This window comes from Lonchura striata, chromosome 1, assembly GCF_046129695.1.
Source record: "Lonchura striata isolate bLonStr1 chromosome 1, bLonStr1.mat, whole genome shotgun sequence".
Lineage (NCBI taxonomy): Eukaryota > Metazoa > Chordata > Aves > Passeriformes > Estrildidae > Lonchura > Lonchura striata.
In genome coordinates, this window is record NC_134603.1 from 141,315,772 (window position 1) to 141,337,320 (window position 21,549).

At 41.0% G+C, this 21,549-nt stretch overlaps 2 protein-coding genes across 7 annotated transcripts in view; one reads left to right on the forward strand and one right to left on the reverse strand.

Annotated features, from left to right (window-relative positions):
• Positions 1–5,741: 5,741 nt before the first annotated feature.
• LOC110477324 (microtubule nucleation factor SSNA1) lies at positions 5,742–16,390 on the reverse strand. Its single transcript, XM_021543027.3, has 2 exons — positions 16,268–16,390; positions 5,742–15,304 (listed from the first exon to the last, which is right to left on the reverse strand). Exon 2 carries the CDS (start codon positions 15,261–15,263, stop codon positions 14,919–14,921), a length of 345 nt encoding a protein of 114 aa, XP_021398702.1. The 5' UTR covers positions 15,264–15,304; positions 16,268–16,390; the 3' UTR covers positions 5,742–14,918.
• Positions 16,391–16,408: 18 nt separating this feature from the next.
• Positions 16,409–21,549, forward strand: part of WAC (WW domain containing adaptor with coiled-coil) — a 58,425-nt gene continuing 53,284 nt past the window's right edge. For 4 of the 6 annotated variants that reach the window (XM_077788716.1, XM_077788720.1, XM_077788734.1 and 1 more), the window contains exons 1-3: positions 16,935–17,076; positions 17,203–17,239; positions 18,612–18,807. In XM_077788716.1, coding sequence (XP_077644842.1) covers positions 17,036–17,076; positions 17,203–17,239; positions 18,612–18,807 — 274 coding nt within the window. In that variant the 5' untranslated portion in view covers positions 16,935–17,035. Of the gene's footprint in view, positions 16,470–16,796; positions 16,819–16,934; positions 17,077–17,202; positions 17,240–18,611; positions 18,808–21,549 lie in introns of those variants that run through there. The other 2 variants (XM_077788727.1, XM_077788740.1) reach the window with 2 other exon arrangements.

The following is a 21,549-nucleotide window of genomic DNA, read 5'->3' on the forward strand; positions in this document are numbered from 1 at the left end:
CAAAGAAGTGAGCCCTGGAAGGCAGCGCCACGGCAGAGGGGATGACAAAGCCAGGCCCTGTCACTGCTGAGATGGGTTCAGTGCAGAAAAATGTTTCTAGAATGCATACGTGAGTCCTTGTCCCTGGCTCTTTGTTTGGGAGTATTTACATCAATACTGCTGCAACAAAGATTCCCAATAAGCTGAAACAAAATAAAACGTGCATTCATGGGAGCACTGCCATTCAAGAGCAGAGATTTCCCAGTAAAATGAAGGTCAGTCATAAATTACATCTCTGATTCCCTCAGGATTTCTCTCTCTTGCTCTGTTTTGGCAGTTTAAGACCCCTTTGATATTTGAGCAAGGCCTTTACCTTTGCACATCTGATCTTGATTATGGTTTATGGCAATGGTAATTCGTTACCTCCCTAAGGCAGCAATTCTGAGAAGGAAAGCGAGTACAGTATGATTGTTTGGGAGAGAGGCATACTGCACAGTTTTAACCATTTCTCCATTTTATAGCTGTGTCTCTTCCTCACAGATTGCCCTTGCACACAGCAACACCAGGAGCTCCTCTCATGGGAATGCCCCACTTCCATCAGAGAAATCATTGTGTCTGGAGGCACACAAAACTAGGCTGCATATTTACCTATTAAAACAATGACCTCTGAGAATAAAGTTTGGTTGGATACATTTTTAGATGCTGTTTTGTGGTGAACACAGACTAATGAGGTATCAATAAGCACCAGAGTTTTTCTTCCAACTGTAAAGGTCTCAGGGGTTGCTCTCCCCACCTATTTTTTTACAAAATTAAGAGGAATGTTCTTACTCAGCTTCAGGAATGGAAGTCTGTAAAAGGGGGATATATTTCCTCATGGATCAACTTTGTGGTGGCCAAAAATACACTGAGGCTTTACATGAGGGAATGGGATGAATGAAACTGAGGTTTGCACTGCTTTTCTGTATGCAAAGGGAAGAGGCGAATGTTCCAGTTGAAAGTGTATTGAGAGCATTTGAGCAATGTGAAGGTGGCATAAAGTGCTGAACGCCTGTGTGCTTTTTCTTGTGGGTGGTATGAGGCATTTGAGGCAATTACAATTGCAGTACAATTTTTCATGACAATTTGTAACATACTCTTCATTCTTTTATTGCTTTCACTTCTCTGGATTGGTTCTACTGGCAGTTCCTTGGGTTCATTGAAGATTTTCAGATTGTAATGTAAGAGGCTATTGAACATGCCTTTAGCACCACTAAAATGCTCCTGGATAAAATACACTCTTATTGACTTGGGGGATGATTACAAAAATATTTAATTAACCTTCAGGCACTATAAAAACGACCCTGTTAGTGAAGACACCTTTCATAAAGGTGACAACAAATATTGCACTTGGAAGTACAGGCAGCTGGCAAGTTTTGCAAGTTTGATCCTTGTGCCTGGCAGAAACAGAAGCAGAATTGCTAATGATACTTTATTTTTTGTTTGCTTGTGTAATAAATTTTTAAAAGCTTAAATGTGTTTTTAAATAGGCCCATGTACATTTCAAATGGGACTTCCAAAGTGCAGCAGGACTTCCCAGACATATACTGTATCTTGCCATGAAGATACCAAGGAAATGTGATGAAAAAAGGATATTCATAACACCAATAAGAAGGAAATTTCCTAACTCATCATACAAAAGCCTTTCATAAAAGTAATGCAAAACTTTCACAGAGCAGGAGAGCTCTTGCTGTTCCAGTGACAAAGTGAACTTGCTTGAAGAGTCCTTTATAAGAAAAAACGTACACTTAGTTAACACTATGGAAGGATCCCTCTCCTCTATTACTTTCCTTAGACTTCTAATATTAACTTGGAACATACAGCTTGTGAAGAATATCACGTGAAGGAAAGAAGTGTTTATTGCATGTGTTTGTCCATCTTCACTGATATTAAAGGTTGAAGAGAAGGGGGCTCTCCAGTCCGAGCCAGCGGGGAGGCCCAGCACTCCACTGCCAGCAGCTGAGGGGGTGCCCAGCCTCCCGTGGGGAACACTGTATTAGGAAAGCTCTCCTTCACTGTGCCACTCTCTCATAAATCAGCCTAATTACTCTAATGAGAGCTGCATCCCTCTGCGGCGAGCCCTGCTGCTTTACAGAGAGGGGGAAGTAAATAAAAAGGAACAATGTTGGCTGCTGCTGCAGGAGGGACACGGAGATGGAGAACAATAGTCTTGAGTCTCCTCCCTGCCACCACCCCCTTAGGAGGGAAGAAAGAGATGGCTTCATGCACGCCCCTGGAGTTATTCCAGATCAGGACTGAAATCAGACGCTGGGCTTGGCAGCATCTGCTGAAGGAAAAAGCACATAAAACAGAGGGCAGAGGCATGTTATTTTCCAGGCTCTGAGAGAATGTTGCTAAGGAAAGAAAAAGGATGGAATACAAGGCTTTGCAATGTCTGTCTGAGCAATCAACACACTATAAATACTGACCCGAGCTCTAATAGCAGCATCAAGTCTTTATGCCTTTGGATTTTTTCAGAGTAAAGGTGGATTTTACTTTTTGTCTTTTAAAAAGGACTTTTTGTCCTCTTCTTGCTTTGTATATAAGCTTTTTTTTTTTTTTTAATTGCAGAAATCAGAAATTTTTTATATAATGAAGTCTTAGATTATTTACTACATGAATCTGGGAGCTGAGGCTTTAAGCAAACCACAAAGATTTATTATAAAAACAGGAGAGCCAAAATTATGTGCAGCCCTACTCATTGTTGTCTATATTTTTGTCATGTTTCCTCTATTGTCCCCTCTTTACAATGACTGAAACAAATCATTCAAATCTAGATTGCATATTATGACACCCACAAAGCCTCCTTGCTATTGTTTGAGCCAAATTAAAAGTTTTAGTCAAAAATAATTGTGGAATGGCATAAAAATCCATGTTCATTTTGCCAAGGATTCAATTACTTCTATTGTGATAAATTTTTCTTCATGTTAGATACTAATTTATATGTTTTAACAAAAAATATTGAAAAATTACACAATTCTGGCAGTTCTTCTGACATTCTAATCTTGGAAAAATTCCTTTGGATGTTGTCAATTGCTTATTCTCTCCTGATCCGCATTAGTTTTATTAAAATGTCTTTTTCCTACCCTTTATACAGCATACTTACTTCAATCTTTAGCTTTAGTCTGGTAAACTGTTCAATTTCTAAAAAACATCTTCAGTCTTCAGCTAGATGTCGTGATCGTGTTTTTGGCCTTTTGGACTCCAAAGCAGGCTCTGCAAGTACTACAAACCCATTCTGTTCAGTCATCTTCCCCTTTACCTTTCCTGCATTCACTTGCAGGGAATAAATATATTCTGATGTTAGGATATCCCTTGAAGCCTCTTTCAGGCCTGAAATTGCTTGTTCCTCTAAGATTCCTGATTCTGGGAAGCATGACGTCAGGTTAATACTTCTTCTGGCAGAAGACAGGCTGCTGCTGTATTGGGGCTGCATGCTCTCTCTGCCACGAGTCAGCAGACCTCCTTCCCCTGCCATCCCACAGGGCCTCCAGCTTCTGCTGGCCTGGAAACTCCACAATCCCATCTCCAAGCCACACCTTGGTCCCTGACACCTGCAGATCATATTGAGGCTGGAGCTTCTCTGACAGTTGTGAGTAACCCGTAATGACTGTGGAAAGCTGGTGTAGCTGCTAAAGGTACTATGAGAGGAATTTAAATATACAGTACAGAAAGCCAGTTATGTCCTACAGCCACTGATTATGGGGGCCTTTCTTAGAGCCATCTTTGCATCTGACTTGACTAAAGTATAACATGGTGTGAAATTCTCAGGCACTGAAAAAGACACATCAGACCAAGAACAAAGTGTGAGTCTGTCGTTAAATAATGAAAAAGATTTCGAATTATTTGTATTTGCATTTCTGAGCCCTTCTACTTGCTATTGCACTTTCAGCCTTTTCTTTACAAGAAAGAGAAATGTAACTTCAGAGGGTAGGGGGAAAAAAGACAAAATGCCCTGCTTTCAGGAGCCAGGTCCCTGAGAAATGCATGCAGAATCCTGAATCTTAAAAACCAGAGCAACAGCAAGCAGAGCACCAGACCCACTAGCTTTGAGTTAGTGAGTCTTGTGGCATACAATTCTTGGGCACCTATTAAATTCTAATTAATATCTCAAAACTCATTTCAGAATGTTAAGATTATTTTTTGTTACCTTCTCAGCTCTTATACAGGCCACAGCACAAGAATGAGAAGTTTACATTTTGAAATCCAGTAACACTGTACAACTACCTTAGTTAGTGTAAGGGGATTTGTGCTCCTGCTAATGAGATTATTTTAACTACAAGTTACATCATGTAACAGTGTAACAACACCAGTGTAGCAGAAGTAGCATCTAGTAGCTCAAGCAGCTATTCTTTATTTAAAAGACACTTAGATGTGGCACTTAGGGACATGGTTTAGTGGTGGGCTTGGCAGTTTTGGGTTAATGGCTGGACTTGACCATCTGGGAGGTTCTTTCCAATTTAAATGGTTCTATGGCTTTTGATACCTCTTTAAAACATTTGGCTGTGCTCTCCCACCACACAACCAGATGGAGAAGTTATTTGAAACAAAGCCAAGTTCCACATAAGGCAATATGCAACTTTTAATTTAAATCTGCAAAGTCAAGTTACACCTCCCAATGTTTGGCTGCTTCTGACTTTGCCAACACCTGAAATTATGAAATACTTACCAGCTAATCAAAGTTCAAAGGTCATCTTACTGTGTGAGGACCAAGCCTCACTCCAGCTGCATCAGTGTGGTAACACATGTAGTAATACGTATGTAGCATATTAAGCCCTGGAAAAAAACTTTCTGCTTAAGAGTTACAGGTTAAGTTTCTAAGTATCAACATACTTACTATCTAAGTAACAACATACTTACATAAGTAATATGTAACACGTATATATAATATACGTGCAATATAAGTAAAAAAGAATACTCCTTTATTAAGTTTATCTAAAATAAGAAAACGAATTTTAGACTGAGCAGGTCTGAGATAAAAAATCCACATTTTAGACAAGCAGTCTTGCAGCCAAGAAACTGCACATAGGAGTGAAGTTACTGAAGTATAAAAGGTCTGCAATGACAAGGAAACACAACATTTTGGTGTTTCTCTTCCTTACAACGGCTTACAATGGCTGCTTGCTTTTAGAATTTGCTGTAAAATTTTTTGACAAAAAAAGTAAACAAAGCTCCCATGGACCAGCTTTAGCTGCCTCCTATGTGGAACTAGCTTTTCCTAAAGCAAATGATCCCATTTATTATTATATAAAAGAAAATTTTTTCTTACTCAGCCCAGTAATGATGTAGGAGGGAGCAAGTTAAAAGAAAGAAACGCCCTCTCACTTGCTACTCTTGGAGGCAACCCATTTGATTCAGACTATGGGCAGCAGTTTTGTTCTTTTGTGCTTTTCCTTGTCTTTGATGGAGGCCAATACCAGATAGTGCCCCAGGTTCTTTCATTACATTATCAGATGTTTGCCCTTTCTTTGTCAGAAAGGAAATGATGCATTCTAATAAAACAGCATCTGATCTGGAGGAACTACTTTGTCACCAAGACTTTGCTATCAGTAAATAAAAATGGAAACCTTTATGCGAACCAGCAGGACTTTAGCCAGCATGAAAATAACTGAGTTACTATCTTCGTTCAAAAACTATTTGTGTTCGGTCACCCCAGACAGCAGGAAAACCAATTGTTCCCCAAAACATTGTAAAGGTCTGTGCAGACACTGTTGGCACCCAGAGACTTCACAGCATGCAGACTTTTAATTGCCTCTCCTTCTTCTCTGCACACAAAGGCATCTGCAATGTTTATCTCTAGCACATCTTAGTGGGAAATAGATTAGGTTGTAAAATAGAGCAGGATTGCAAAGAAAATTGCTGAATACATACAATGCCTTGACATAACTTTTCCCAAGTAGCCTTATTGTGCCATACTCCACTCTGTCTAGCACATATTTATTAATTTGCAATACAGGTCACACTCAGAGCTTTGAAGAAAACACAACTGACCTATAACAGCTTCCTCACTGAGATCATTATCTGCAAGATCCGGCAGTTTACTCCTTTTCCTCTAATTTCAAGTTATCATTTTTTCTCAAACACAAAGCAACATTTCTGAAACAAACTCACATCACTCTGAACACAGCCTTAATACAAACTAAATTACAGCATCTCATAGAGACCTTTATCTGCTGAAGATTATATTATTCATCCTCAATAACAAACAAAATAAACTTCTGTTCTTTAATCTCCATAGCATATCAGGAAAATTCTCATCCATCCATTGCTTTGACCTACACCCTTTTTTTACAATGAAACTTGGATCAGGTGTCTGTTGTGTCTCTGGAATATAATATTATCACCCCATCCAATCCTAACTTTTGGGGCACTGTCAAATTGAATATAATCTGTTTATCATGCAAACAACTTTCCCAAGTGTGCCAGAACATATCTGGACAATATCAAGATAGTGAAAGCATCTCTGACCCACCACATGTCAAAAGAGCAGCATGTTTCTGGTCAGCAGCTTGGGATAACTAAAAACATGGTAAACAAGGGGCTGGGAAATGGAGACAACAAAAACTGTTGCAGGAGGAAGATGAGGATGGTCCTACAAATGATGGCTTATGTGGAAGCAAGACTGTGAAGACTACTGAAAAAACAGGGTACACAGCCTCATGCAAGCTGTTAATGTCCAACCTGTTTAAACCATCTTTTCTAATGGCAGATAATACTAAAATGTTAGACAGCTTTCTACCACGAACTCTCTATACTTACAAAAATGATGAGTATATTTATATATACATTTTAATGTATGTCTGACTATACACACACATATATATGTGTATGAATATATGAATATTCGCATATTCAGGTGCCACCTGTCCTAAGTTAGAATAGTTCTTAATCTGAGTTTATACAGCCATCTTATTTTCACTACATACAGCCAGCCATTTGTATGAATCTGAATTCATACAGCCAGTTTTTCACTACAGAAGAGTCCCATCCAACCAAATATCTGGAGTTCCTCACTTGCCATACTACTTCAATCCATTAGCCCAAAACAAGCTGTGGTGGAATATGCTTGCCTCACAGCCTGCTGCTGTTACATGTGCTCTGTATGCTGTTATAGATGGACTAGAATTCAGACCTCCCACTACCTTTAAGCATCAGGGAGCCTCCATGCCTAAAAAACCTGGTGGCCTTACATGGACTAGTATAAGGTAATAAGCAGCCTGATAAAACAATAGGATCTATAAAGGCAAGGTACCTGAAAAAAGGTTAGGCTTTGAAAGGTAATTAATTAGCAACTATCATTAAAAGTTCTTTCTGTTCCTCTGCCCCACCTCTTACAAGTCCCAAAGCAGGGGCTTGAAAAGAGCAGGTATGGAAAGTGGCTGCTCAGGAGCTGGGATACCTTGTCAGGCAGGGCCTATCTATGGAGAAAGGAGTAACACATATAAACATCATCACCAAACTGCATGCAATGTGGAGGATGCAACAGCAGAAAAGTGTGCCTCTAATCAGTTATATCTATCCCTACCCACAAGACACAGGTTGAGAATGCATTTATGTTAAAACACAAACAGGACATGAATCCCTGGGAACCAGTCCAAGTCCGAGCATTCAATTAAGGCTGAAATAGCAAAGCCTCCTTTCCCAGATCTGTCTCTTATTTGGGCAGATTACTACTGATTGTCACTGTGAATCAAGGGGATAAAGATATTAACATTCTCTGTGAGGTACTATGTGATCAGTTCATTGGAAGCACTTGTTTATATATCCTATATAAATACACATATTTATAGATGCATCATTTCTAAACACTTTTTAAAATGACACCAGCATGGCATAAAGCCAAATCTTGTTTCAGTTAAACTGCTGTTGTACAGGTAGTTTCCTTCTGACATTCTCAAAGAAAACATTCCACATGCACGCCATGAATGTGTATGGCAGAGTGCCACGGGAGGCCACAATGGAATACTTCACTGAAAAACAAACAAACAAAAAACCAAAAGCACATTCCAAACCGAGCAAGCAACACTTCACACAAATCATTTAAACTAAGAGGAGCCACAAAGTTTGCAACTTGACTGAAGGATTAGGACTGCATTTGACCAAGAACTTGGTGTACTACACAGTGAATACCAATAACTTATGGACTTGTGGGCTTCAGTGGAACTTGTGCATTTATATTTTTGGTCACAGGTATTTGAACTTGAGCAACCTGAACCTAAAGCAAGAACACTCTAGGCTTCAGAGAAAAAACACTAAAATGTACAGGATTTTGAATAAATATCTTTTTCATGCAGTCATGTCAGTAAGTCACGTGTCCCTAAGATGCAGAATTCCTTGAGTTTCAAGAACAGGAAGATGTCACACTTTTTTAACAAGTCCAATAACTCCAGAGTGTATCAGATTTCCTAAGTGTGTCTACAGGGTCAACTGCTTCTTGGCAGGGCAAAACAACCCTCCCTGAGCCCAGTTCTGTAGCAGCTACACTGCTTCCAGCTGTACCTGAGCTCCTGCCTTTAAAGATAATCTGGCTGCAATCAAGTACCACATTCCCTGTGCCTGACAGCATGGACTGGGTTTTCTTTTTGTCAGCTTGCTCCAGTGCACCTTACAACAGAGAACTATGATCATTCTAACCCGTTAGAATTGTCTCACCACGGACAAGACTAAAAAGGATGCTCCTCTCTTTCCACATGGTGGTCCCTACTACAGAGGCAGCTTGTCTTCCTCGCCGTGTTCCCTGGAATGGAGTATCCATTCCACTCATGCTAGCAACACCACTTGAGGAAAACTCAGTATTTAACAAAAAGTACCTTGGGTTCATGAGTTACAGCAGCTATTCTAAACTTACTGCAAGGCAGTGAGCAGCACAAATGTCTAGCAGGATTTCTGCTACTGAACAACTGCAAAACCATGTAAGAATTACTGCCAGTTTTTTGTGTTGAACCCCTGATGGTGTATGATTCATCCTTGAATACTAACTATATTCAAAAAAATTCAAAACCCTAAATATTTCATGCTGAAATTCAACTTAAAGTGCTCTTACTGTATAAGGAAAAAGAGGTTTTAAAAAAGTGTAAGCTTGCAGAATATGAAGAGGATTTTGTGTCAGGAACTGACAGACATGCCTGATCAGAATCAGTATCCAAGCTGTATCAACCCTTTAATAATCATATAATAAGAAATAGTACTTTGATCTAATTCTTGATACAGAGAGATTTGAAAGCCTTTAGGAAAGAAATATATTTTTTACTATGTTCAACTATATGGTTTTTTAAAAAATGTAAATTACATCATAGTCCATGACAGATTTGTAAATAATTTTCTAGAAGTGTTCCCATATATTTCATATCAATGGAAAATCTCAAGTCAATTATGGGAGCTCTGACTGAAGAAAGAGAACCTACACATATGAAGCTCAAATAATAGTACCTCTGAAGATCTAACTTTAAAATGCTTCGTGACCAGTCCATCAGGTTTCATAATTTTAAACATTTTTCACAGAAGGTGTTAAATATGGTTCAGCCTCTTTGTTTTATAGTCTCTAACACTCCTGTGGTCTTGATTTAGGTTGGCAGGAAGCTGAATGCCTACTTCACATAAGACAGCAAACAAGAACACTCAACACTGTTCTAAATCCTTCAGGACCAAGTACACACACACTGTACCTGAGTGCTGCTAAGGCTGAGAGGAGAAACCACTCCATGAAACTTCACAGGCCCTGAAGTGAGGTGTCAGAGGAACAAAATCCCATCACAATCAGTGGAACCACAATCAACCCCACACCGAGAGCATGACTGCCAGGACTTTTTCCAAATGCCTTTTCCTGAACATGATCTTCATCTACATGGGCTTTTCCCCCTCCAAAATGGATGAATCCTATTCTAAAAGTAACATTTTCCTATTTGTGACATTCAAATTAAGCATATGTAAAAATATTATCAGCTTCGCATCGGGTCACAAACAATGGGTGTGCTATGATCAAAATGCATGCATTTTATACTGTTATTTTCCACTGTGCTGCTAAATATGATACCCAAGTTTGTACTAAAATTTACGAATTTTCTGTAGTAGTTACTGCAGCATACCCATAGCCTTGCACAAATAGGCAAAAAACCCTGCAAAGTGTCCCACCCCACAAGATCTTGTAAAACTACTTTTGAAACTACAAAATGAAAGACTACTAGCCCCAATTCTACTAACACCTTATTTTTGACATTACACACTACAATACTGCACTATTTTCACACAAATCCCACAAGCTAGAGCTATGAATGACCATATAGCTCCCTGTTCTTCAAGCTTGAACTTCTCCAAGTTTCATCAACACCTAACATGCAAGTAGCTGGGTTTTACAGCTAGACAGTGAACCAAACTTCATCTGAAACCAACTGAGCTAGACAACCATCAAGGACTACTCTGGGGCATTTAATATAATCCCTGACAGATTTACATGCAGTTAAGGGGCAAAGAACAAAAAACCCATCCCAAGTTTAAAAAAGGCACAGAAAAGGCACTCAAGAAGTGGCCATGGTGCCTGACTCAACCTCATTAAAACAACAGACACTGACAAATCAATTGGTGCAGAAATTAAATCAAAGGCTAGTCTGTCCTTCACCCGAAAAAGAAAAAAATCTTTACATCTATATTTAAAAACATGCATTAAAGCTAGAAGAGCATTCTGATTTTAGGAAAATTTGCCTATTCATCTGTTAAGAAAACCACCAACACATACACAACTAAATCAACACTAAAGTATTCAATAATTCTTTGTTCATTTCTGAAAAGGAAGACATTAGAAAATAAAATAATTTATTAAATAACTATTTTGTCTACTCGTTGCATAAAACCCCAAGCTCAAAGTTAAGGCAACTGCCACAAGGTACACCTTTATCACTCTAATCTCTCCTAACCAGCAAAATCATCTAAGAAGTTAACAGATATTGGTCTTTTGAACAAGACTCATCTGTATGATGAATTAACTGTCAACATTTAATGCTTTGGCTAACAATCTTCTGAATGTTCTTGTTATAGAATTACCAGTTTAGCTTAATCCACTTACTCGATTTGAAGTGGAACACACTTGTACCCCAAGACCTATACAGAAATGATTCTCAATTCTGAAACAGCAATCCAAGGTCCAGTCACCTGGGTTTAGACTACAGCTTGCTTCATTGTTTGAATGTACATTTATTTGGGTATTCGAAGATGCCTAGTCTTCCTGGTCTGAAGAATTCTTAGTCCAAGGAAACAAATCTCTTGCATTCATCAAAAGCCAAAACCTGCCAATGCTCCGCCTAAAGTCTCCAAGTTCAATCTGACATACAAACTACATCAAGTACACACAGAACTGGAGGTTCTTTATAAAACTTGAGCAACTCCCTGAGGACTGTTCAAAGGAGAGCAACCGGGATAGGAAACAACATCCTGTGTGAGCCTGGCAGCACACCTACCCAGCAGAGAGGAGGGTCACATTCCACAGCCTCCTGCTGGAACAAAAAGAAATAAAAGACAGAAAGAGAAAATAAAACACAGACTGCTTCTTTTGCTGACTATCCGTGGGCTTAAAGGAAGGGGGAGAATATCCAGAGTTTAGATGAAACTCAGATGATTTCTAGAATTTAATTAATTGGGTAGCAAGAACTGTAGGCAGTAGATCAGTACAAGTACACTTAGAGCAGAAGAAATTAGGAGAAACTTCATCTCTCTATCCTAACCCCTCATGCTCCAGTCTTCCCAAACCAGGACTTCACATCACACCTTCTCTTTATTCCCTACCCTTAAAATTAGGGTGGATCCCTAATTTCACGCCCATTTCTGTAAAGGGATTAACAGAAACTGCACGTGGGAGACACCTGAAGTGCAGGGTAAGCACCTCTGAAAAGAGACAGTAATGGGGTGTGAATGTCTGCTGGCATAAGCACTTTACCCAGTGGTTCCTATAATCATTTCCACACAGAAAATTACTTCCACATACCACCCACAAGCAGTTTCTCTGGTAACTGCCAAAATCTCTTCAGTTTACTTGCAAGGAGTCAACAGTCAAATATTTTGAAAAAACTGTAGATCACTAGTGTGTTAAGTGCTGGGCACATTTTCAAGAAGCATTGCTATAGAAGCAGGGAATCATTAGATCTCTTCCAGTTATATTCTATTATTTGAAAGCCAGGTAAGGTTGCCTTTACATGAATTCAGGACTTAGACAACTGATCCAGATGCCTTTCACTAAACCCTTGAATCAGGCACAGGTAGGAGTTTCAAAAATTGTGTCTCCTCACACCTTAATAAGATACAGAACACCCAACATAGCAGTTTAGATTAGGAACCCAACGTTTGTCCGTAAGGCTCCTAGACTGTAAGCACTACAGTAAGGACCCAGGTCAAACTCAAGAGAGTCATAAAAATTCAATACAAAAATTAAGTTAGGAATTAGTATGATACTTTAAACTTATGACCTGCCTTATTCCAGGTAAACTTTCTGTTTCAGGCTATCATTGCAGAGCTGCTGCCATCTGCAAATTATCACTTCTCTTCCAGCAATACTTTGGACTAACTTAGTCTGCATGTCTTCTGAGCAAAGAGAAGTTGTTTAACAAAAGCTATTCATGTCAAGATTTATAGGGTCTGAAAAAGCAGTGAAAAAAGGTTACCACTTCAATAAAAGGGTCAATTTGGGTAAATACAGAATATAATGCTAAACACTATTTCTGCATGATAACTGCCACACTAGGGAGTTATTTTAGAAATAGGCAAGACCTAGAGATCTATTATTTCTCTCCACTTTTAAATGTGAATTTAAATGGAAATTTTAGATTGGGTTCACTCGATCCCAATCATGGAATTCTAGCAACATTTCATCTTTTTATTTGAATGTTGGGAAGCCCCCATCTGTGTGTAAGTACTAGCCAAGTTACATTTTCCCTTAGTTTTTTAGTAAAAAAAAAAAATTGAGCACCTCCAGTTATTTAGTTTTGACACTGTAATGCAACTAGCCATAATAATGGCTGTGAAGTAGATTTCTTTAAAGTCTTATAAGGCTTCTCTTAAAGCTTCTTTAGTTTTATCAGCTTCAGTAGAGCAAGAGGCATTATTTATGATTACTCTAAGGAAAACAAACCTGTAATTATTGTTTGAAACCAATACTATAAATAACTGTACTGTTCTCTATTATATTTCTATTATAGAAATTGTTTTTCACAATTTTAAGTTCTAGTGCAGCTAATAAGAAGCAGCTTACATTTGCAACTCCAAGTTGTTGCTCTTTAGTTAGTACTTTTCCCGAATCTTCCTATTCCCAGTAAATCAGTTACTACTATGAGTCTAAGGGCAGATAGAATGTCATAAAATGTCCAGTCAAATAAATCACTTTTTTGCTACAAAAAATAGCAAAATTTTCCTGTTTCTCTTCAACATAAACAAAGTGGTCCTGAGTGCTGCAATACTCCAATAGCAATGCTCCTGAGATAATACACTTTTATTACCTCTGCATTACCCACTGGGAATTCCCCAAAGGGCCATACAAGTAAACTGATTAGCCTAGTCACAATCATCCCTGATGTAGCTTGGCAACCAGAAGAACATAAAATTTGCTCCCTATTATTGATGAAGAGCTATTACCAAAACTATTCACATCTTCATTCCCTCTATATGTGCACCTTACAAACACACCACTATCAAGTCAGGAGATTTCAACTGCACTTCTTTCAATTTAAGTAATTGGTATTGAATGGAGATTCAGTTTAAGTCATTGTTGTAACATTTCAATAAGAGGGACAAAATGCACATGTACGTGCACACACTGCTGAGAGACTTCTGCAGAACAGAGAGGTTCAGCAGAAACAAAAAACAGCATTAAACTGATATTTATGCCATGCTGTTATATTATCCCTGATCTCTAAACTAAGTTCTATTTTAATGTCCTCTGTAAGAATGACTGATAGCTGAAAACCACTTCTCATTTTCTTCTTTCACCTTTCATTTGTATTTCTTTCATATCATTTTAGGATGTTTACTATTCTCCACAATTTTATTACAATTATTTAACAGATCAGTCTAAAGCTAAAAGGAACTAAAAAGGCTTCCAAAAATTCTATTACTGGCTTCTAGCCAGGATTATCTTCTTTGGTCTTTATTTACCTCTGTATTTTTAACTGGACCCCAGTGGTTTTTCAGGACTTCTAGTTGCTACTGACGTGATTTTCTTACCCCCAAGTGAATTACTGGTCCAAGCCTTCATGGTGCACCTGTCTTTGCACTTGCACCAAACCCTTTCACTGCAGCACATCTCCTTTCTAAACAAGGCTTTGAAGAATACCTTAAGAAGATGCATGAACCACATACAGTGTTAAATTTTAAGCCTCCATGCCCTGCATTACTCCTGATTTCTCACCTTATCCCTCTATTATTCAAATAGGCAATTATTGTAAACGGGGCTGTCTTTGTGCAGGCATCAAAACTCCGAGCTCCTAGAGCAAAGTAAAAGTAGCTCATTTCAACTTGGTCCCAACAGTAAAGCCTAAGCATTAGTAAAATGAAAAGAAGTAGTATCTGATTGACTTGCATCTACTAGTTTTCAAAGAATAATTTACTGGGAGCCATCTGAAGTCAACCAATAAAACATGCCTTTTTTCTAAGACTTGAAGCATAATGATGTCAAAACTGACAGTCTCCCATCTGCCTCAACTACCTATCTGCTATTTTTCGTAGTGTTCAATTAGGTAGATTTCTTAAAGCAAAACGGCAACTTTATTTAATCTGTTTTCTAGTGCATTTGAAAATAAAAAAACATACAGAAAGACTGGAAGAAAACCGCTCTCTGCTTATACTGTGGCTGTAGGGTTCCGTGGCTGACCACGTTTCTCACCTAGTGGAATTCTAGCACTGCAGAGTCCAAACATTTGACTGTTTCATGTTACATGGGTTTTCAGATCTGGTGAATGCTTTAAGCTTCCCACTTCCTTCTTCAGGACATTAAGTAAAGTTCTAGAGCTATCCAAAATCTTCATGTAAGCAGCTTCAGTTTCAGCAAGTATTTTATCAAGCTCATTCCGTGAAGCCACTTTTTGGGCCAAGTTTTCACATACACACTCCAGCTGTTCACTGAGGACTTGGATTTCATGCTGGAGTTTATTCTTTTCCTCTTCTGCTTGCCGGATTTGTTTGTTCAATTCTTCTTTCTGCATACATAAATCTTCAATGCATTTCACTAGTTCATTATTGTAACCCTGAAGAACAGCTCCCTGCTGAGTCATCCTGCACTCACTCCCTGAAGTCCCCTTTCAGCAATGGCCTTCTGCACTCAAATTAAAGGAAAACAAACAAACAAACAGAAAAAAAAAAAAATCTGTGAGAGCATTGCCGTGAATAATGCTTCACTAGCACAGATGGAGCCACTGGGCAAGGTTCTCTAAGTTAACAGGCCCATTCTCAGATATGCCACATCTCTTCCCTTTTCAGGAGGCAGACAGGACAAAATCTGGCAAATGTTCTTAAACCTTTACTGTAAACTGCTGTCCCTTATGACACTGCCATGGCACTGGCATCGAAGTATTTATGATACGGTTAATAATACCTTTGTACAACCTTGAATATAGGATGCTTTGTACATCAGACTTCGAGGGCCTGGTCAGAAATAAGCAAAAACTACAGAATCACAGAATGCATAAGGTTGGAAGGGACTTGTGGAGATCATCCAGTCCAACCCCCTGGCAAGACAGGGTCACCAGGAGCAACCAAGTGGGTATTGAATGTCTCCGCAGAGGGAGACTCCACGCCCTTCCCAGGGAGCCTAATCCAGTGCTCTTCCACCCTCAAAGGAATTTTTTCCTCATTCTGAGGTGAAACTTCTCGTGTTTTAGTTTATGGACGTCGCTCCTCGTCCTGTCACCGGGCACAGCCCTGAGTGGCTCAGCAGGCACTGCCAAGGCCAGGGAATCTCCCGACACGGCGGCGCCCGCAGCTCCCCCAACACTGGGGTGACGCGGCTCGCATGTGCCGGGGCCACGGCGTGTGCCGCCCTCACACCCCCGAGGACACCCCGGGACCGAGGCCAGCCCGAGCCCGCGGCCGCCGTCCCAGGGACATTTTAACACCCTCCGCGCCGCACAGCGCGGCCCCGCCGACACGCGCCGCGCACAAAATGGCTCCCGCCTGCACATCGAGTGCCCGGGCGGAAGGGGAGGAGGGGGTAGGTAAGAGGAGACCTTCCCATTCCTATGTCCCCCCCGCCCCCCGTAATTCCCCCTGTTGCCCCCACCTGCCTGGCAGGATCGCGATTCCTCCCCACCGAGGGAGCGGCTCTGCCACCGAGGCCGCGCTGCCCTCGGCTACCCGGCCCCGTGCTCCCGCCAGCGACCGCGCCGGCCCACGGAAATACCCGAGCGCTTCCGAACGTGGCGCCGCCCTGACGGCCGCACGGAAACGTCTCTCCGGAAAAACGCGATGTTTTCCGAAGACAGGTAGCGCTCGCAAGAGTGGGCCGAGGCGGGAGGGGCAGGGAGGGCCGAGCGTTACGGAAGGAGCCGATATTTGCCGAAGGGAGGGACTGAAGGGCGTCGTGCGCGGCGGAGGCAGCCGATGTTTGCCGAAGGGAGGGACTGAGGGGCGTCGGGCTCGGCGGACGCAGCCGATGTTTACCGAAGGCAGAGTCGCCCGAGAGCAAAGGGGACAGAGGGGACGGAGCGCGTCGGAAAGAGCCGGAAAGAGCCGACGTTGACCGAGCGCGGCGTCGCCCGAGTTCCCCGGATGTAGTTGGAGCGGCGGCGGCGGGCGCGGCGGGGGGAGGCGGTGGCCGAGTCGGTGCTCCCGGTGTGTCTCAGCGCGCGCGGGGCCGAGCTGCCAGCGTCTCCCCTCTCGAGGCGATGGGCCCGTGAGCGCCGCTCCAGCCGAGCTGCCCGAGCCGCCCCCTTCCCCCGCCCCTGCCCCCGGAGCGCTGCCGCCCCCGCCTCCCCCCTCGGCGCCTGTGGCCCGGCCGCGGCCGTGCCCTCCTGGTCCCCTCACCCTCACACACACAGGCCGGGCATTGATGGTAATGTATGCGAGGAAACAGCAGAGACTCAGTGATGGGTAAATTCACCCCCTCGGCCCCGCGGGGCCGCCCCCCCCACCCCCTCCGCCATGTTCGGCCCGGCCGCGGGGCCGGTAACGGGCGCTCGCTAACGCCTCTCTCTCTTTCTCTCGCTCTCTCCTCAGCTGTCACGACCGCAGGGGGGACTCGCAGCCCTACCAGGTACCGCCGGGCCGGGAGGAGGAGCAGGGGAGGCGGGGGGGGTGCTACTCCAGCGGAGGCTCCGGCGGCCGCCGCAGGCCGCGGTGCCCCGGCCGCCCCGGTCCGGCCCCTTGCGGGGCCCAGGGCCCGGCGCCGCGCGGCGGAGGAGCGGCGGCGGCCCGGGCGCGGGGAGCGGGGCCCCGCTGCTCGGCCGAGGCCTGCGGAGCCGGGGCGAGCGGGAGCGGCCTAGTGCGACCCGTGCGGGGCTCGGGCCTGGAGTCGGGGAGGGTGCGAGGGGCAGGAGAGGGAGCCGGGGTCACCTGTGGTGGAGTGGAGATCCAAGGGAGGTGAATGTTTTTCTTCTAAAAACAAAAGGAGTCTTGCTCTTCCACCGCCCCCTCCCCCAACCCCTCCCCAAAGCCCTTTCTTCTCCCCAAAACTGCTGCTGTGGGCTGTAACCTGAGCAGGGCATGGGTTTAGAGCCTGACCAACTTGGGGCTGCAAGTGAGGCTTAATTTCTGCAGTTGCCAGCTGCTAGGCATGTTCAGAAACCATCAAATCCTTGAGTTACCGACAATAGTCTCAATTTGTGTAAGGTGGATACTGCACTTTACTGTGTCTACTGAAGAAACCAAATTGTCGAGGTTCGAGTCTGTGGAAAGCTGTATGTTGTGATATTGCTCTCTGTGGGCCCTGAATTGGACTGTTTTACTGCATTTCTGTGTATTTGAATCACTGAAGTGCACTAGAGCCGTCCAAGGCAGCTGTCAGTGGCAGTTCACAAAAATGTAAACACTTGCCTCTCAGGAGTTCACAAAACCAAGCAGGTCAGAGTGCGGCAGAACATGTAGTTTTTGGTAAAGAGTTTATAATGAGTTATTATGTTACATGTTGGCCCCCTAGAATTATTTTTGGTTTAATTACAAGGATGTTAGTACTGAAAAAAACGTCACAGAAATTCAAGATAGTGATGCAACCAGGTGGTCTTTACTAGATTATGGAGGACATATTCGAAGTTTACACTGATTCAGTGTAACTTAAAGTTTGTTTTCCTAGTAACAAGTGGAGACTAGTTCCTCTCCCAAAACTGTTGAAGAGCTGTGGCCCATTTACTGCTGAAACTGTGTAATTCATCAGTGGAAAGATAGAGAAACTAGGATTCTTCTTAACAGCAAGTGTTGCATTTGATTTAATAGTGGGAGAAATTGGTTTAAGTTCTAATTACAGAACTTGTTGCTTTAATGTAGGTAATTAAAACTAGGAAGACTAATGCTGATATGTTTTAATAGGCAATGAAAATTATTTAACTTTTAAAATACTTCTGAAAGAGAAGAAAAAAATCCAAAAATTTTGTATCTAATGTAGATGCCTATGTTCTTGTGATCTGTTACAGGCTCTTAAGTACACATCCAAGAGTCACCCCAGTGGTGGTGATCACCGTCATGACAAGATGCGAGACGCCACAGATCCTTCGCCACCAAATAAAATGCTGCGGCGCTCTGACAGCCCTGAAAACAAATACGGTGACAACACAGGGCACAGTAAAGCAAAAAGTGTGCACACTCACAGAGTTAGAGAGAGGGATGGTGGTAAGTTATCTTTAACAAACTTCTACTTAACCAGTCACTGATTTCTCATTAAAATTAACCAGTATCAACTCAAGTGATGTCTTACACTAAATGTGCCTTGTACTCAGCTAGGGTGATTGCAGTGAACCCAAAGTGGGAATTTAATTGGAAGCAATCATTGAGGCATTATAACACCTATTAATTTTCTGGTTTTTACAGGTATGGTAGTTTTCCTTACAGTCCCAAAGATTAAATAAACCCTTTTGTTATTATTTTAACTAGTATGTCTCATTTATTTAGGCATACAGCAACGTTTGATAACATGAAATAGTTTTCCAATTTTTCATTAGTAATATTGGCTGTTTTGCATCCTTTCAATGACTTTGCGTATTGTGATGTTGTACTTTGTAGGTACATGCTCTATAGATTAAACTCCAACAGAAATGAAAAAAGCTTCTTTGTATTTAGCTGCTATGTAGAACTCTAATAGATCAAAGGTAGCACATACTAGAGCCTTTCTTGACTGGAATTTGAAGAAGTATGTTCACAGTCAAGTTAGCCTCCTATGTTTTTACAGGCTTATAAACAGTAGCAATATCCCCAGTTTTTTTTAACTGATCTTATTTTGCATCCCTGCTTCCTAGGAAAATAATAGGATTTTCCAGGTAATAACAGTGTTAGGTAACAAACAGCCAGAGTTTAGAAAATTGCAATTGCTGTCTGAATTTGGAAAAGTTCTTTTGTTCTGTTGATTGGTGTTTGTGTCAAGGTACAAGGTGAAGTATTCCAGTAGAGAATTTGGAGCTTTAAATCAGTGCTTCTTTTTTCTGTATAAAGCTAACAAATTCTGATGTACATACATGTTTATTGCTGCACTAGTTTTACTTGATATAATAGTTTTAGTAAAATAAAGGAAGTATCTTTCAAGTACCTTTTTAGGACATACTAGTGTAACCCTACAAATGTGTTCATGGATACCCAATTATTCTTGTAAATCCTATTTGTTTTTCCTTCTTTGGTTTAATGCTGAGGCTCTCTAGGCCACTGTTAATGACAGAGAAGTGTGTAGGTGCATTATAAGAACATGCCTCTTTTGTTAATACGCTGAATTTCATTGTATCTGATAATAATTTGAAGTGTAGTAATCTCAGAATTAAATGCACGTGCAATGCCCATATGCTGCTCTTCTGTGCTACTTTTCAGGATACAGAGATGTCCTCTTTTATTTTCTGTTCACCTGTCCAAAAATTAGTCCCACATTCTATTGCAGTTCTTAGTTTTGCTACAGTCGGTAATTTTATCTGCTTGAACAGAGCTGCATTTAGTGGAATCATGCATATATGAAAACATCTGGAGGATGAAGCTCTATGTGGGGATTGCTTTGCTTATTTGTGTGTTGGAGGTGTTATAAGATAGGAGAGATATTCTGAAGTCCTTATGAGGTCCAGCAGGATTTCATAGCTGGGGGGTGGTGTGAAGTATGTATACATGCAGTCAGGATGAAAGAAAATAAATTATTTGTAGTTTTGTGAATTAAAGGAACACCATCCCACTGTACCTTCTCCTAGTTGTTAAGACAGTGGAAAGTTTCATTTATTCTGATCTAAAACAGGTGTTTTCACATCATACGTTAACAGACTGGAATAAGGAAGTAGTCTTCAACAGTCTAAGGGAAATTACTAATTTTAAAAGTTTAACATTTGTACTGTTTAATTGGTGTGGCATTAGTAAGGTTAGTTTGGCCACAGTTTCACCTCTGTAAAATATATTTAGAACAACCAAAATTATGTTAAATCCTGTGTACTGTATGTAGTAAACCAAAGCTGAACAGATGTGGGCAGAAGGGTATTAATTTTTCTTTGGTATACTGTGTATTTCTGTCAGTATGAATTGAAGGTAGGTGTTAAAATATAGGTGAAAAGCTGTAGTGTAATGAACATTTGCATATTGCTAATAGGCGAAAGACATAATAAAATAATTTATAATTTTCTCTGTTGAATTACTCTGAAGGGTTGCTATTGCTATAGTATTTTAGTTTTTCAAATAGAAACATATAGTAGAAAAAAGAAAAACATTACAAAAGTGCAAACATTTTTAATCTAAGCCTTTATATGACCAAGAAATATTAATTTGCTGTGATACTACTATAATTACCTGTCTTGTTTTCTTTTTGCATTTTTCATAGAGGAGGAAAGAAGCTGCGTGGTTTTTATTTTTTGTAATTGTTCTGCATTATTTTAAAATTGGTGCTGCTCAGTTTGAAACTACTACAGGTGTTGCTGCCTTCCTGTGATCTAGCTGAACTCAACAAAGCAAATCTCATTGAAACATCTCTAGTATTTATTTTCCTAAACTGAATTAAAGTCCCAAATGAACAATCTCTTCTTCTCTCATACCTTAGAAAACAAAATAGGACATAAATTCGGAGCATTACTACTGAACGTAAAGCTGATTTAACCTGATCTCTCCCTCTCAACTCAATCTTTAGAAAGACCTCCTGTACATCTCTTAGTAATTTTAACTCTGAAGAGAAATGGGAAGATTCAGTGGTGTAGCACACTGATTCACTCACGGCTGGTTCATGTTTTTGTGGTAAATGCAGAATGTAATTTAAATGCAATTTCAAGATTTAAGTGTACACATTTAAAATATAAGCAGGAATTGATTGAAAATTAATTAGGCAAAAATGATAGAACCACCTCCTATTAATATCCTTAGTATGTGTATCAAGGTATTTTTTTTAACAGCTTATTTTTGTAATAT